Source organism: Ursus americanus, chromosome 4, assembly GCF_024610735.1.
Source record: "Ursus americanus isolate L20-20 chromosome 4, mUrsAme1.1.p, whole genome shotgun sequence".
Lineage (NCBI taxonomy): Eukaryota > Metazoa > Chordata > Mammalia > Carnivora > Ursidae > Ursus > Ursus americanus.
The window spans coordinates 32911292-32929845 of NC_142130.1; the positions used below are offsets into that span (position 1 = coordinate 32911292).

At 35.2% G+C, this 18554-nt stretch overlaps 1 protein-coding gene across 6 annotated transcripts in view; it reads left to right on the top strand.

Annotated features, from left to right (window-relative positions):
* ZNF148 (zinc finger protein 148) overlaps positions 1–18554 on the top strand; it is a 113703-nt gene that overhangs the window by 73716 nt on the left and 21433 nt on the right. For all 6 annotated transcript variants that reach the window (XM_045812661.2, XM_045812657.2, XM_045812658.2 and 3 more), the window contains 2 exons: positions 8346–8469; positions 9890–9973. In XM_045812661.2, the coding sequence (XP_045668617.1) occupies positions 8346–8469; positions 9890–9973 (208 nt within the window). The remainder of the gene's footprint in view (positions 1–8345; positions 8470–9889; positions 9974–18554) is intronic.

Genomic DNA, 18554 nt, shown 5'->3' on the forward strand with positions numbered 1-18554 from the left:
TATCCCCAGAGCCTGGAATAGTAGGCATAATAGACCCTTAATAAATACTTGATGGGCGAATGAAGAGATTAGTAAATAAGTGACCTAGTAAATAGTAGTAATAATTGCCTGCTTTTTTTCCTCTTCAGTATAGTAGTAGCTGACTGTAGGTAGCACTTCGGTCTTCCTAGGAAGTCTGTGAATTCTGAGTGGTATGTTTCCATCTTTATAGTTATTTTTCATCTTTTGTTTTCCCTCATATAGTGAAGAAGGATTTTTTTTAAAGTCATAATATAATGTGACCTTTTAATTTTGATGGCTCCTTCTTTTTGCCTTTGTGGTTTAGATCATCATCATCATTTATTTTATTAGTCTATTTTTGGATTCAGTGGTGTGCTGGAGCCAGCTTGTATTGGCTTGCCAGAGCTGATTGCTAAGTTTACAGGAATTTTGCAAGCCAAAGCTAAAAGCATTAGTAACTTAAAATTAGCCATAGTGAGAATATTTACACCTTGGATATCAACAAACACTTCCCACCACCCAACTCCTTACTCTGTTGGTAAACATTAACAACATACCACAGCTTTTGGAATATATATGTATACCTACTATAGAAAAATTTGAAAAATATAGAGACTAAAATAACCCGTAGTCATACTGCCTAGAGATAGCTAACATAATTTTCTGCCATAGTCCATTTCTGTATTCAAATTTATGTACATAGATTGATTGATTGAATGTCCTGATTTTTTAACAGTGTGTAAATGATTTTTACATTTAATTAATGGTTTTTATAAAGACTTTATTAGCTGCATAATACATTATTTTTTGATGTATCATATTATATTCTGTGATGGCTATGTTGTTGGAAGTTGTGTTCTCTTTGCCTTCATTTTAAATCATGCTGCCCTTAAAATACTTGTGTATAGATCTTCATGTGTTACTGAATCAATCGTCAGTCAGAGGCATGAATTTTTCAAAAAGGGTTCTTGACAATGTGGCTCCTTCCAGAAATGTTGTACCAGTTACATTGCTACCCATGGTGGACCTGAGGTGTGTCATGTCTGTACTTTCAAGTGTGAGACTTTGTTTTTTGTAGCTTGAGATGGACATGTCATTACAGTTTAAATTTTAATTTCTTTAGTTACTGGCCATACTAAACTTCTTTTTCTCCCATAATTATTGGCATTTTATATTTCATGTTTTGTGAAGTCCCTCCCTGCCTTTCTCCTTCCCTTTGTTTTCTTGGGGTTAATTTTTTTCTCAGTGACTTATAAATACTTGTTTGTTGTTGTTGTTTTACATTAATGAATAAATCAAGTTTTTCATATACAGAACAATACAAGGTTTTGAGGAAAAAATTAATTTATAGAATTGCGATAGTATGTTACTTTGGGTTCGCTGCCAATCTATAAGGAATAAAGTCTTTTTAAAAAACAGTGTATGTTCTACATTTTCCTTGATATTTTATTGCCATTTTTTTTTCTGGTGCTATTCTTGAGTGTAATGTATCCTAAAATTCTGACTAAAACTCAGATTATTATCTTCCAGTAGGGTGTTATTTGGTGCTATGTTCTAGGTGTTTCTAAATACAGATCAGATTTTTAGAGGTTTTAAGCTGTTTTGCTTGTCTCATTTGTAGATAAATTCATAATGTATTAGGATGTTTCTAAGGGTATTATGTAAGTATATATCTGTATAATTGCTAGATGGAAGATTTGGCTTATTTTAAGTATATTATACATAAGAAAATGTTTTGGGGAGGTCTTTTTAGGGAATTCCTAGAAGAGTGAAATAATTAGAAATAATACACGGAAGATGAAGGTGTAAGAGTAACAAAAACAATTATTTTTAAACTGTCCTGACATGTTAAATGTAACAGAGAATGGTTGTGGACTGGTTTTAACACTGGTCTGCAGTCTCCAGATGAATGGTTTTTGTGTCTGGAGTCTTAGAATTTGAGGCAGGACCAGGGTGTTATTTTACATTTTCTCAAGCATGTTTTAAAAAATTTACACTTCATATTTTTCATTAAAGTAGCTGTTTCTACCTTTTTGTAGGAAGAAAAGCTTATCTCACATTTATAAATCAATGTGTTTTTTGTTTTAAATTCCTTAAAAACGGTTTTAAGCTTCACAAAGAGTTATAACTTATTATGCTTAGAGGACTCTACTCTTGCCCCCAGATCTTTCCCAGATCTTGAATTTTGCCATTATGAATATTTTGGGTATGTGCCACCATTGTGTCATATTAGATTGAGGATCTGTACAGAAAATATAACTAACGTGATAAACTTTTAGTTAAAATATTAGAGCTTACACATCCATATAAATGTGACTTCTTCAAGATCAGCTCTGTAGTGAGAAGTACCGTTATTATTATGTCATCTTTATCTGCCATGGATTTTAAGTAAGCCTCTATCATACAGCAAAGGCAAATTTGATATTTGAAAATTGCCAACATACATTTGGCAACGTGTTTGAAGAGGATAAGCAAGCTAGGGAATGTTAGCTAGGTCAAGTTATTTGGTACTATCATGGGTTAAGCTGTTTTATGAAAGTAAATTTTCTATAGAATAAGATCTTGTCCCTTTTAAATGTCAAATTTAATTTAATTTTAACAGCTTCGTCGGGGATCTTTAATGTGTTATGTTCCTTTTAAATATAGCGCATTTGTACCATAATGTCTAATGTCTGTCTATGTTGATGATGTAAACATTTTTAAAAAAATCATATTATAATAATGAAGCCCTTTGGAACGACTGAGATATTAGGGCTTTCCCCGCCTCTTACCCTGAAAACTGCGTGGTAGACTTTGTTTTTTTGATGTTTGTAATTGCTTCATTGTCTCATTCCTTAATGACATGCTATTCTTTTTTACATTGCTATACTTAGTTCCATCGCCCTTTTGAATCTCGTTTTGTTGCGGATTAGCACTGTGGAGACTAAAGTTACCAGAAATGTGTGAAAAGTTCTAGTAAACTTAATTCGTTCTCCGTGCATTCATGTCAGTGGGTCTCCTCCTAGCTCTCATTAGATCACCTATAGGGCTTTTCCAGTTATAAATAACCCAGGCCCCATCCCTGGGGCTTCTCATTGAGGGGATTTCCATTTATACTTTAAAAGAGTCCAGGGTGATTGTGATTTATGTTTGCATTTGAGAATCTCAAGTCTTAATACTAGAAATTTCTGGAATAAGTAAGGAATGAGCTTTTACCACTTGACTTTGATTCTGACTTGTTAGGTGAATTAGGAAGTAACATTTCCCACCACAGGTTTCTGTGAGGATTTATTTAGTCAACATCAATGAACTCTAAGAATCTTTTTAAGAAAAGTATAACATATTATCTTAATCCAGTATTGTATATATTGTATAGGTCTTTTCAGATATCTCAGTGACTGAATGAGATAGAGCAGAGTACTATTAATTCCTTACTTCTCATTCTGAAATGTTATTTCCTTTTTCATTCCCTCGGAAAACAATCTGGGTGCCTGTGATGTGCCAGAATCTCTTATCAGGTGCTGAAGAAAGGAGCTGTGTGTGTTTGTTTGAACAGTTTAGGTGTTCCAAGTAGAAACTGATTATTTAAAGTTGTGCTGAACTCAGGAAGGATGAAAGTATTCCACAGATCAAATAGATTGTAAATTATATAGAGAATCCTTTCTTAGAGATTTATTATACACCATTAGTTCCCAGAAAAGATTTGTGATTTTGATATCAAAAAGATCTTAAATTGAATTATATAAATGAGGAAAACTTAATTAAAGGGAACAGAGAAATAGATATAGCAGGCATGTGTCATACTTTCTCCTGTGTGTTGACTTGATTATGGAAGAAGTGGCTTTGAAGCTGAAGAACTGATATAAGTTGGGGGATGGAAGTACAGAATAGTACAAAGAGAAAAATGAAGATTAGTAAAAGAGTGTGTTAGTACTTTCTTTTCTTTTCTTTCTTTTTTTTTCTTTTTTAAGATTTTATTTATTTGTCAGAGCGTGCACCAACCAGGGGGAGCAGCAGGCAGAGGGAGAGGGAGAAACAGGCTCCCTGCTGAGCAAGGAGCCGGATATGGGGCTCGATTCCAGGATCCTGGGATCATGACCTGAGCTGAAGGCAGATGCTTAACTGACTCAGCCACCCAGGTGTCCCTAATATTTTATTTCTCTGATTTTCTCAGAGAGCTATGTATTTTGGGTAAATAATTTTCTCACAAAACTGAACCCTGACTTTAAAAAATATTTTGATATAAACCTTTCTTTAAATATCACATACTTTTTTACATAATACTTAGGAAACCTAAGAGAAATGACCTTTTGTAAAACTCAGGGTTATTTTGCTGAACATTGGTTATTGTACCGTGCTTACAATACGATGACTTTTGTGTTCTGGTACTGTCAAAAACTTGCCATTTTAAAATGACATTTGTGACGTATAAAATCTAGTATGAGAAATAGTGAAAATTCTCAAGAATGAGAGTGACAGTGTGAGGGTGGGATATTAGAGGTAACTAGGAGAGTCAAGATGTTGTGCTGGGTTTTGCTATGGATGGTTATGGCTGTGTTATTTTGTTGTATGTCTTTGGGATGGCACCATTCTTCTGTTTCTAATTGGATTTGAAGAATAAAGAGAATTTTAGAAGATCTCGTTCTCCACCCCCAGTTGCAGTGAACTGACTCACAATACATGAGAAATTTAAACTATCTCCGCTACATTGTTTTTTGGGTTTTGGTGGTTTAGAAGATGATTTAGGTTGATTTAAGAATATATGATAAAACCTATAATCATTACCTTAAAATATACTTTAATAATTTTAAAAGTACGTAACAGAGAATGGAGAAAATAATTTCTGCCTTTTAAGACAGCATAACTTTTCCTCACTGGTGTTAGGTTGTTCAGTGGCAGTGACCTTTGCGGAGTGAAAAATCTCTAAATTTAATAGAGCTTTGTTAGTGCTTTGCCTGATGAAAATTGATGTATTATTTAAGGTAACCATTATATGTAGCAGTTAGCTAGGAATAGATTTGGCTCAGAACAAAAAATATATCTAATGGACCATGGGATTAGTAAAGCAGATTAATTGAGGAGTTCCATTTGATTTCGAAAAAATTTTTTTAAAAGATTTTATTTATTTATTTGACAGAGAGAGAGACAGCCAGCGAGAGAGGGAACACAAGCAGGGGGAGTGGGAGAGGAAGAAGCAGGTTCATAGCGGAGGAGCCTGATGTGGGGCTCGATCCCATAACGCTGGGATCACGCCCTGAGCTGAAGGCAGACGCTTAACGACTGCGCCACCCAGGCGCCCCTGATTTTGAAAATTTTTACTGAAAAATTCTGTTTTAAATTTATAAACAGTTAAGGAAATCAAGTAGATTAAGTATTGTTTAGACTATTACTAATTTCTCCACTCTTGATAAAGCCGGATTGCTTGGTCTTTATAATATACCATATTTCTCCAAGAGTAGGAGTGACAGGAAGCAAGATAAATCATGTGGAGATACTATAGCAGGGCTTTAGGATTTAACCCTTGAAATTTAAAATCTTTAGTTGTAATAGTGTTCATAAATTGAGGGGGAAAAGAAAAGCAAAAATATTTTATGGTAATAGTTATTGTAGCAAGTGAGACTGCTAATCTCTAAGGCAGACACATTTAACTGGTAGATCACATTCTACCAAAAGATCTTGAAAGGGTGTGAACAAGAACAAAAGCCGTATCTATACCAAGGAAGAAAATTTTGCCTATATTCATGTGACATTTCTTTTCCACTAAGGGCCTTCGTTCTTTGCATAGCCACGTCTCTGTGTCACTACTTAACTTCAAAAAATTGAAAGGTATCACTTGTGGCAAAAATTTTTTAAAGGAATAAAGTGGTGAGCCATGAGGATGTTTGGTATGGGTAGCAGTCAGCCATGTCATTAGCCATTTATAGAGTCTCACTATGTTCCAGTCACCATTTGGGCACTGGTGTTATAGTGGTGAATAAAACAGTGGTTACATTTAAAACAGATTACAAATTGGAAGAGCCACTGGTGCTCTTCTGAGGCAAGATGAATTTTACTCCTTGTCCTTTATACAAATATGTTTGTTATTCTGGCCCAAGAAAAGAGAGAGAAAGACATATTAAAATGTCCAAGAATTTGATTTTTCTGTCTTTGAACTTATAAATGTGCTAGATTTTTCAGTCTTCTTATTCACAAGCCAGTGTTAGCTGTTTCATCCATAAAATCCACCTTGAGTTAAGGCTTGAATCCACAGTGTGAAAGGCAGCATTACCTTCAGTGCCAGAAAACAATGACCTAGAACTCCTTAACTCTTCATAAAAGGGCTTTGTACAGTCAGGGATAACATCCGTTTCGCATTAAGTAACTTGGGCCAGATTTGTTCCTTGCAGAGACTTCCCTTGCAGTTGCTATGCCACAGAAAGCTATTGAACTGCCATGTGTTTTGGCACTTGGATCTTCTTATTTGTTATCAACATATGTGAAAAAATACCTGGTGCTATCTTGTTTTTAGTTGTTTCATATAGAATGTTTAACATCTTTTTGTTACTTGTTTTGTTAGAAATATTTTGAATCTTCTTTGAAAAGGTTTTGTGTTTTGTTTTGTTTTGCATAGTGTTAACTTGCATATTATTTTGTGACTTGGAGGGGTCAAAAAATTTAAAGCGACTGGCCAGAGATGAAACTTCCTGTTCTCACTGACTCTCATCAGGAAGCTGTGACACCCACTTCCATTCTTGTGCCAAATGTTTCTCTTTATGACTCTGGTTCATAGACTTTGAAGCATTGTTGACCACATTGGCAGTTTGCCCAGAACCCAAATATCCTGTATAATTTGCATAATAATTACCATTGATTTACATACAGTGCAGGCTGAGTTGTCTTCCAGAATTTAAAGTAAAAGAATGTTTTAAAAATTAAAGCCTTTTCCTCCTTAACCTCTCCTGTTTTCAAGGTTTGAGAAGGGGTTGTTGCTATGTGTTTACAGGCCCTAATCAGTTTCCACAGGCCTTTGTATTTCCTAAGATGTTTCCTAGATTTTTCTGCCCCGTGTGGGACACAATTTCATAGCTCCTACACTGTATGCCCTCACCTCCAGTATTGTTTCCCTCTTACTTGCCATGTGCTCCTAGTGATCTGATCTCCTGCTGGTTTTCTTTGCTTCTTATCTTCACGTCATATTCTGCCATGTCATTTCTAATCTCCTCAATAATGAAAAAAAAAGATCATTTATTATTTTTACTCTGCCATATGTCTGATGAGAGAGACAGTTTAATGTTGCATGTGGAACAAATGGTTGATAAATTGGAATACATGAAACCCAAAGATGAGCTGCTCTCTGGCACTGTCCAGACCAGGCCCATAATAATCTCAACCTCAGGAGGCCCAGGAAGATACGATTTCTTTGTCACCTGAGTTCCTTCCCCATACCCACTCTAATTTATGTATCCATCCTATGTTTTTAGGGATTTGCTCAACCATAGTTTAGTAGTTCATTTTAAAATAAGTAACCTTAGAGATCCTGGAGTGAACCAGACTCCAAACTCTATGCTAGATGGCTTAAAAACGTAGATTGTTCTTTTTCTCTTCTTCAAAAAAAAGAAAGAAAGAAAGAAGGAAAAAGAAAATGTAATAGGTAAGCATTTATGTGATTCAGAAAAGTATTTAAGTATAAACAATGTAGAATCCCCCTCCCGCTTTATCTCCCCTCTGCCCAGTTCCCTAGCCATCACAACAAAAGCTATATGTTTCATGTGTATCCTTAAATAATTTTTATGCATAAATAAATATGTATCCTTGTATGTACTTTCTTATATACAAAAATTTGCAAAATGTACTGGATTCTAAACTTTGCATTTTTTTACTTAATAAATCCTGGAGCTTTTTCCATATAGGTCTAAAGAGAGCTTTCTCATTTTATGTTACCACCACATGATATTAAGTTGCATTCATTTTCTGTGATTTAACCAGTCCTATACTGATTGATATTTATGCCGTGTCTACCTAAAACGTAAAACTTTCATCCTGCATATGTGAGAATTTGAGGTTGAAGATAAAGTTATAGTCACCCTAGCAGAGAGTTCTTAGGGACTCTGTTAGACATCACCTTTGGAGAAGAGGGGACAGAGTGAGTGCTGAGATCTTACTTAATCAGGTTCCAAGGTTTTACTAGTGATTTCATTTCGAGTCACATTGTAGTTTTCCTACACTTAATGATAACCTTATTCTAACAGCCTTTTCAAAATTAGGAAAAAATTTTTCATAATTTCTGGTGACCATTGTTTGCGTTAAAAGGCATTACCTTTTTTATAAGTTAGTATTATGTTTTTAAAACTTCTTTTGTTTTTACCTTTTTTTTTTTTTTTGACTAGATCCTTACAATAAATGAGGATGGATCACTTGGTTTGAAAACCCCTAAATCTCACGTTTGTGAGCACTGCAATGCTGCCTTTAGAACGAACTATCACTTACAGAGACATGTCTTCATTCATACAGGTATTTCTTGAATTAAAATGGTCTTATGGCCATTAAGATTATTGTTGTTGCTATTTTCACTTCGTGTAAATGTCATTCATTTCTAAGACTGTAGCTAACCTGGCATTTTAAATCAGAGATTTCCACAGGCCAGAATGTCAGAAGGAAACCAGGAAAAACTTGAAATGAGAAAACAATGAGCAGGGATGTATAAAATTAATTAGTCTTAATTGGATGCTTACCTGGCTTAATGTGTTCTTTTCAGCTAGAGAAACAGTTAAAGAATGTATTATTAAAAGCCTATCAACATTTATTTTTCTCTGCAAGACATCCAGATGGAGTTTGAAAAATGAATTTATGAAATAAGAGTTTCAAATATTAAAAAATGATAATTAAGAACATGACATTATAGAGAGCAAACCTAAATACTAATCAGAGATCCTTGGGGAAACAGACTAGACGTAGGTTAAATGAAAGGCTGTGGAGTGGGCAAGATAGAGTAGTAAGATAGATTTAATGAAGTAGGAAATAGAGTATCCCAGAAGCTAAAAAAAAGAAACCATTCCAGGGAGGATGTGTTCAGCAATGGCACAACCTTCAGAGAGGATAGAGAGGAATAGAGAACTGAGAAGAAACCACTGGAATAAATAGCAAAGAGATCAGAAGTAGCTTTTAAGAAAGCAGAGTATAAGGGTTAAAGCACAAGTTGGTGGTGGAGAATTTGAGACATGAGGTAAACTACTCTTAAGAAGGTATGGTTGAAAAGGAAGGAGAGAAAGTAATAAGGTGGGAATGTCTCAGGATTTCTGGAAAGTTTGTTTGCATAGAGCAGACCTCAAGAATACTTAGAAGGAAAGGTTCCAGCAGAGAAGGAATGATTGAAGAGTCCAGATTAAAAAAAAAAAAAAAGGAAAAGGTGTTCAAAATTTCTGAAGGTTCTGGAGAAAATAATTAAAAGGGCATAAAGGGATATGTTAGCCATGGAGAACAAGGTAGGTGGATCTTCTTTCAGATAAAAAGAGAGGGGAGCTATTTAAGACATACTAGATAACCCAGAGTCCTTTGTAGCCTCTTGATTTTTAAATTGTTTTGAATCTTTTCCTTTCCTTTCTTTTTTCTTTTCTTTTTTCTTTTCTTTTCTCTTTTCTTTTCTTTCTTTCTTTCTTTCTTTCTTTCTTTCTTTCTTTCTTTCTTTCTTTCTTTCGGTTGTAGAGTGGATTTGATCTCATCTTTGTGTGATTGTGAGAATGTGAATTTTATAATCATGGGGAAAATTGAGGAAATAAAATTCTTTTAAATTAATGAACAGTATAAAAATATTGTGTGGATAATTTAGAATTTTCCAGAATTTGGGCTTCTAAGATTTATCTTTCCTCAGAAATAGTAACTATAAATTGTGTTTTATCCAGTAACTAATTTGTGGATGTGAAATTATTTTAAGGCGAAAAACCATTTCAATGTAGTCAATGTGACATGCGTTTCATACAGAAGTACCTGCTACAGAGGCATGAGAAGATTCATACTGGTGAGTGTTGCCACCCTTCCTAGGGTCATTAAAATTACCATTCCAAATATAGGGAAGAATTTTTAACAAATAGCAGTTTGTTTCCACCGTTACCAGTTTTGTTTCTTAAGAGTATGTATCATAGCTCATATTTTTTCTTTGAATAAATCAGTCTTAACTGTTAAGACTTGGCTTTAATGTCCAAGCCCAATAAATTAATTCGAAATAGAGTTTCATAATAACCTTAAAATGTATTTGAAATGACAAAAGGAGATTTTTGTGAAATAGCTGTTTCCTAAGATGTTTAACAAGTTTAGGATTAGGTAAAATTATCATTCTTTATTCATTATTCTGGGAAGAAGCGAAGTGCCTGAGCCCTAAAATACAGATACTGTGCTTTTTTCCCTTACTGTTTCATGTATATAAGCTTACTATATTAAGAGAGTTGTAATCCTGATAAATTGGGGACTTCAGTTTTTCACTTAAGTTGTTAATGATTTAGAAACAAGTATTTTGGAAGATCACTGTAAAGGAACCCATACCTTATAAAGTTAAGTCTCTTTTTAGAGCAAACATTTATTTGCTTTTATTTTATTTTATTTTATTTTATTTTATTTTATTTTATTTTATTTTATTTTATTATTTTTTGACAAATGTAAAACCAAATGTTATATGTAACCTTGATTTAGTAGACTGTCAGCTTTTGACTTTGATGTCTGTAAACATGGTGAAAAGTGTTTCTTTAGAATTTATTTCTAGTGTTTTGCTTTTTTGTGATAGAATAAAAGCAGAGTTGGTGTATTTGAATCACTTTGATTCTTACATTTAAGTAGAATTGAGAATGATAGTGATATTGAAAATATTAAAGTTCTTCATATTTTTCTATAAGTACTTAAGTAGGAACCTGCCCAATGTTTTTTAGATGTGTTCTCATAGTACCTGCAGTACCTGTGAAAGGGATCCTGGACAGTTTTTAAAGGAAGTAGCTTTTTCTGCCTAATCATCTTCCTTTCTTTACCCCTAAAAGAAGCATGAATGTGGCTGGTTTCCTTAAATACAACTTCAACCGTGCAGCACATCTATATGCTTTAAAGTTCTACTTTTCAAAGATCATTATGCACAACAGCCATTTCAGTTTCTTAAGTAAACATTTATTCATCACTTCCAGATGGAAGGGAGTGTAATAGGCACTCTGGGAGAAAGAACAACTTACTGATCTCATGAGACTTACAGCTAAATTTATATTCCTATACAGTAGTAAAACTTGATCAGATAATGATAAAGTGGTTAAAATTTTTGTATGTTTTTAATACCTGTTAGATTAATAGGCATTAGATTTAATACCTATTAGATTTTGATGATTTACTCATTAAAAAAAAGTTTTTACTGAGCCTTCGGTATTTTTCAGGTATCAGAAATACAGAGATTTAAAAAAGGTAGTTTCCATGGAATTTATATTCAAATGGGAGAGAGATACATATAAACAAGCACAGTGTGATAAGTGTTGTAGAGTTTTATACAACAGGCTCTCCTGCCCTTGAGCAAAAGCCAGCCATGTCAGCTGTTGAAGGTTACATGGGGAAGGTAACACAGGAAAACTGCAGGAGGCTTGAGAGAAAGCAGGGCACGTGAGAGAGAGAGAGAGAGAGAGAGAGAGTGTGTGTGTGTATATCTGACAAAAAAGATTTTTGAAACAGTACTTTCCCTTAATTGCACTCTGCTATTTTCTGTTCTGTTCTAGTAAATTCTTTTTTAATGTACTGGTCACAATTCTGTAATCTTACTGGAAAAACAGCTGTGTGGGGTCTTAGTTTAGGCCAGGGGGGTATCTTGGATTTAAACAGGTTATAATTATAATTGGTAGTTAATATTTAGAATTTACTAAGACCAGATACTGTACTAAACATTTTGTTAAATATCTCATTTAGTTCTCACATTAATCTTGAAAGAGAGGAGCTGTTACTATCCCCATTTTTTAAATGAAGAAATAATAAGCACACAAAAAGTTGGGAAAGTTTTCTAAATTTATATATAATCTAGTACATATATATGATGGAGCTAAGATTCCAGCCTATGTCTGTGAGTCCAGATACACATGTGAAATCATTAACTGCAGAGTGGGACTAGAAGCATAACATTATCTTTTGGTCATTTGATTTTTTCTTGATATGCCACTAAGCCATAACCAGGCTTAGTAATATGAAAAAGGGGTGGAAGCAAAGGCTGGGGTTCTCATGGTATAGAGAATACAGTTAGAAGAAAAGAAATTGAGAGGAACCAGGGCAAACCAGTCCCTGTGGTTCCTTAACAGAGAAGAGTTTCTTTTGAAGAGAGACTGTTTTGCTTCACTGCTCACACCACCTCAACGCCCCAGGTGGAACTGATATAAAGGGAATTGATTTTACTTCTTCATTTTCTTGGTTCCTTTTATGGACTCTTTCTGAAGACAGTAAGGTATTTTTGTCTTGTAACCAAGATACCTATAAGCTGTACCTATCTGGGGGTATATATTTAGAACCACATATATGTTCTCCAATATTTATTACTCTGTCCCTTACTGTTCTTTCATGTTTTAAATGGCTTTCATTTTTGGAGAGGGGGCGTAGTGCTCCAAAGTTTGCCCATGTCAAGGCTTTCTCTCTGTAGGTTTTTAGTTTAGAAGAATGCATCACAATAGTTAGGGCTGTAAAAGAGATTTTGCATATGTTTATCCATTTTTAAATTGTCAGGAAGGTAGTGAGTCACTTATCAACTGATCCTCAAAGGTCCTGTCGTGAGAAGAACTGCTAGTTCTTACAGGCTCCGTTTTCCTTGTAGCCTCCCTCATTCTTTTAGGTCTCATTGTACTGTCTCCTCCAGTCTCCCCAGCCCCCAGGCCTGTACTCTGCTCCATTTGCAACATGATTAAAAATCAATACTTGCTTGGCTACTCTTGCCACCAGTCAAGAAATTTGTGACTTTTAAAAACCAAGAACCTACCTTGATGTGGTTTTCAAATAGAAAATTTTAAAATTCAGCCTGGACAGACTATCACCAAATTATGTTTCCAAAATTTGGCTTAGCCTATGAAATGTCATTTTAAGGGAGAATACTTTTTCATCCAGAGGCTGATCCCTGAAATTCTGGTTAAAGGTTTATTCCTTTAGCCTAAGGCATTGAAAAGGGCAAGTATTCTTGGGACTGCTGTTTTTGGCAATTATGGGAGATTTATATCTTTTTGTGAATGTATTATAGATCCTTTACTTATGGTGTGTTTGGGGATATGGGAGAGAAGGTGAAGAGTTGAAGCCAAGGTTGAAGATAACAATCTAATTGATCATTTTGTTTAGGGGCAGGTGCATACCAAGGTTAGACCATTCATTGTCAGTGGCAGATTTATGATGTGATCAGGTGTTTGTATTTTATCTAAGATGCCTTTTCCTTTACGTCTTCAAATGTGTATATAGGCTACATATTAGAATGACATATATCTGGTTGTGTTCTTTTCTGGTCACCTTGTCACCATTTTACCCTACGAAAGTACCAGTCTTATTGCCATGAGAGAGGAGGTATGGGTTTGAGGAGTAAAGAACTTAATACAATTTTAAATATTTTATTTTAATTTCATTTTAGTTCTCAAAATTCCTGTAAATAGTAAGCCACAGAATACCTGTCTTGATATTCTGACTGTTTTAGCAAATTATGGTTGTATTTTATAGTGTGGCAGTTTTCACAACTTTTTATTTCATTAGTAAAAATGTTATGAGCCATCTTATATAGCGAAGATTTTATAGAATGATCTTCCTCCCCAAAATGAAAAGTAGTTTGAAAATAAACCAAATCATTCAGAGTTATGCATATTCATTAGTTTCTTCCCCCCCCCTTTTTTTAAAGGCTTTAGTTCTTAATGCATACGATTCTCTATATGCAAGTATAGGGAGAAACACTGGAAAACCTGTCGCCTAAGTTAGCACTCTTTACGCCTGAAAACATGTTATATTCTTTTCTTCTTGACTATGACTTTTATTTACAACCATGTTAAAAAGCTGAACAATAGCATTTTTTTTAAAACCAGTTGGTCTAGTGGGGTGGAGTAAGAATGTTGATTCACCCTTGACTAAACTCCACACTGTATTTCCTTCATTATAGTTCAGTTATTAATAAAATATAACAGTTTTCCTCTCATTATTTGAATCCCCAATCTATAGTTTATGAGCTTTAGTAGAGAGGACTTATTGAAAGAAAATGTTACAGACCTTGTTAGAGTGTATCTTATTTGTGGAGATGAAGGAACTGAATACTGTTCGTGCTGCTGAGGATGTGGTCTGCACTAGGAGCTGCTGGCGTTCTGATTGCTGAAGCTGGATAGCGCTGGCATGGCCAGAGCTTGCCAAGAAAGATTAAGCAGGGAACTGCAGATTGCTGTGGATGACATTCTCTGGTCTAACAAAGCATTCAGAAACCAGATTTTTTTTTCCTCTGCAAAACCGTTGATAATTCACACTGAAAGATTTGATTACACATAAAATACATACAGAAGCTTAACACTGTATAACAAAGTATCTCAGTAAAGATATAGAAGAAGTCATACACCCTCACATATACATGCACACACACACACACACACACACACACAGAAAACTGCCGTACTGTTTTTGTTTTGGGGAATCGGAGAAGTCATTCTGAAAATCAACTCAATTTTGACATTATGCATTAGTACTGAAATACGGATAACCAGAGGCTGTATAAGGAAAGTTGCCTGGTTTTCAATTAAGTATATATATTTTGTGTACATGAGTACCCCTTCTCTTCAAATCCATATGAAATGTTCTTTGTTAGTTCTTAATGTCTGTAGTTAAAAAAAAAATGTTTATCATTTGTTTTGACAAGTCTCTAGTTTAACAAATTAGGAATCTCTTGAAGTGGTTTCATTCTTATTTATGTATCGTTATTGAATTAATGAACATGTGAGTGACATGACTCACAATTGGACACATTCTATACAGGTAGTACAGACAACCTGTGCTTTACGTGTTCAGATGAAATAGACCAGTGAGGATTCAGATTGGTGGCTTCATGGAAGTCATAGAACTTAAATGGTCCTGCGAAGTTAGACTTTATAGTCCATGCGTTACATGGCAGTTAAGTGTCATCATGGGAAGTATAGGTGGTAGAGCAGAAGCATGATGAAGCCAGGACCAGGAGAAAAATATGGGGTATACTGAAGTTGGGAATGTTAGGGCAAGGATAGGTTGGCAGATAGGCAGATGATAAATTCAGAAACATAGAGTAGCTAGTTAAAAATTTGACAGATACCAGGACAGTTGCAGGTGTTGGATAACAGGATAACAAGCAGTGTGTCACAAATGCTAGGTTAAAAGAACCAGAAGGAGGCAGATACTTTATAGTTAGTTAAAAAGCTAGAAATTCCTAAGAATTCAGTGTCATCAGCCTAATAATGCTGTCAAATAAATTTGAGTACCTGTTCTGTGCCAAGCACTGAATTAAATACGGTACATAAGTTATCTCACTTTATCCTCACAGTAGTCCTTTGAGGAGAGGGTACTATTATTCCTTTTTTTTTTTTTTTTAACAGATAAGGAAACTAAAAGTCAGAATCTTTTAGTACTTGCCCCAGTGTGTGCAGCTGGTTAAGACACAGTCCAGGTCTTCAAAGATCATGCCCTTAACCAGTATGCTATTGAAAGTGTAGATTAAGCACCAAGAAAATTTAGAGTGGACAGAAACTTTTGTTTGTTTTTTCAAGGGAGGGAGAGAGAGGGCGGAGGAGAGGGGCAGAGGGAGAGGGAGAGAGAGAATCTTAAGCAGGCTTCACACGCAGCCGGGATGCCCACGCAGGGCTTGATTTCATGACCCTGAGATCATGACCTGAGGCGAAGTCAAGAATCGGACACTTAATCCTCTAAGCCACCTAGGCACAAAACTTTTGGTTTTAAACATGGAGGTTTTCATTTTGTTCAGGTAAGAGCAGAACCACTCCTGGACCTGGCCTTACAGCTTGCAGGTGATTGGGTATGCCTGCCTGAAATGAAGTCTGTGGATGTAGGAGTAAGAGCAGATTCCATCTGATAAGGAGTAAATAAAGGCAAGATGGACGATGTGTGAATGAATGAGTAGAAAAGGCGGGGGGGGGGGGGGGCGGAGGGTCGATTGGAGATAGGAGATAAGACTAGAAAGCTTGACTTTAGAATTATATTGCCAGATTTTGATGCCAAGCTTAGGAGTGCCATTTATTTATAATCCAGTAAGCATTATAAATATCAGGGCATTTAATGCTGTATTGGAAGAATATTATTGGTTTGTGAAGAAAACTGGAAATTTGGTGAATATGTTACCTTTTTGTTAACTATAATTTATATGAAGAATAATTCAGAAAATTGCAAGTTTATTAATCAAGTTTACTTTCAGGTATTAATAAGTTTTTTAAACAAATGACATGGTTAAGCTTCAAGAAATGTAATATTGCTTCAGTTTTGACCAGTTTGTGAGAAGTAGGTAAAACTTGGAAACTACTGAGTATTACAGTAAAACAAAATTATGTTTTTTGGACTTGAGATCCTCTTCATTTTTTTTTTAAACATTTTATTTATTTGACAGAGAGAGACAGCCAGCGAGAGAGGGGAGTGGGAGAGGAAGAAGCAGGCTCCCAGTGGAGCAGGGAGCCCGATGCGGGGCTCGATCCCAGGACTCTGGGAGCACACCCTGAGCTTAAGGCAGATGCTTAATGACTGAGCCACCCAGTCGCCCCAGGACTTGAGATCCTCTTAATTTTTGAACAGTATAGGATGCACTAATTTCCAGGAAAAGAGCTGAAAATGGGCTCCCCACATACGAGTTAACACATAGAATTTCCTGAATTTTTTAAAGTTACTTCTGGTAGCAGTTTTTCAGTTTTGATTGCTTTTCAGATCATTTTCAGTTACTTTAGAAAATGTGGTTAGTCTAGAACTAGACAAATTACTTTTTCAATTGTTAGTTTGCCTTCCTTTAATGTGGGTTTTTCCCTAACCCCCCCCCCCCCGCACCCCTAATTATTTCACTCTACAGAAGATGAAGCATGAAAACAGTTGAATCTGGATCTGATGCTTTTTTTACAAGTTCTTTTGGAAAAATACCCAATTACTTCCTCAAATTCAAACACCTGGAGACTTTCAAGATTCCCCAATATTTGAAGCTATCTTTTGACAACTACTACTTATTATTCCAGAACCCAGTTGAGTGGATGACCAACATTCATGCTTTCACATCTCGAACTCATAAAGTTCTCAGATGCCTGGATTGGCTGACAAAATTTTTTTTATTTGTTAATAAGTTTTTCATTTGACAGACTTCTAATGACACATAGTTTCAGAATTCATATATTTATTTGGGCCTTTGGTAGAAGAGTGACTGATGAAATGTACTGTCTGGACACAGGATGAAGAAATAGGATTTAGAATATTTAAGGCAATCTAAATTTATTTATCAAGGTCATTCATTCTTATTTTTTGAATACTTTTAAGATCCTTAGATGTTACCTCTGAAGAGTTTCTGTTTTTCAGAAATTCTTAAATGGTATTATCATTTTCAACTCTGATTTGGATTTTATGGAAGTGTTTTGACATTCTTTGAAAGCAGCCACAATAATAGTGATTCCTTCTATATATTGTGTAACTTTACTCTTCTGTACATCTTTTGGAGAAAGTCGAACTTCATGATGCTGTTAAGAAGCAACTGTCATAGGATTAACACCCTAAGGTAGTATTAGGTAGTTATTTATCTCCAGCTTCGTCTCCTGTGCTGTTTTTATGCTGTTTGTGTTACTGGTTATTGATGAAAGTATTTCCTACTCTTTATTTCTTATAGGACTTTCTGTTGTCTCTTGGAAGCTGATAGACAAATTAACTACAAGTTTATTGATTTCCCCCTCCCCCATATATTTTCATCTGTGTGTAAATTCTTTACATGGGTAACTGATTCTTCTTTACCTACATTTCATTATCTATTTTGATTTGACTTTCTAAGGGCACATAAAGAATAACTGCTGAGCAAGAACTTTCAGTGTGCATTTTTAATTATTCTAGAAAATATATTCAGTCAACTCTTAGTTACCTTGGGGAAGATTTTATTTATTTATGTATTTATTTGAGAGAGAGAGAGAGAGGGCATGAGCGAGCAGGTGGGAAGAGAGGCATAAGGAACGGAGAAACAGGTTCTCCGCTGAGCAGGGAGCCCAACGCAGGGCTCCATCCTAGGACCCTGGGATCATGACCTGAGCCGAAGGCAGACAGTTAACAGACTGAGCCACCCAGGTGCCCCAGATTAATTATTTAAAATTTTAAATGACAAATACAGTTGTGGAAAAAATAAAATGAATACCAGCACAAAAAGAGCAATATGTATTGCTGTTGTTTGAAGCTGCATAGTATTCTGTATATAGGCCTGTTATGCTTATATAATGGAAGAACTGTCTTCATCCTTAAAATTGAATCAGGTATGTTCTTGTCTACATCACCTTTTAGTTCTATATCATTGGATAGAGGGGAGGGACATGGCGTCTGATCAGTGCTAACTCTAGTTTTGAGGTCTAACTTTATCCCTACAGAAAAATCTGCCTGGTAAG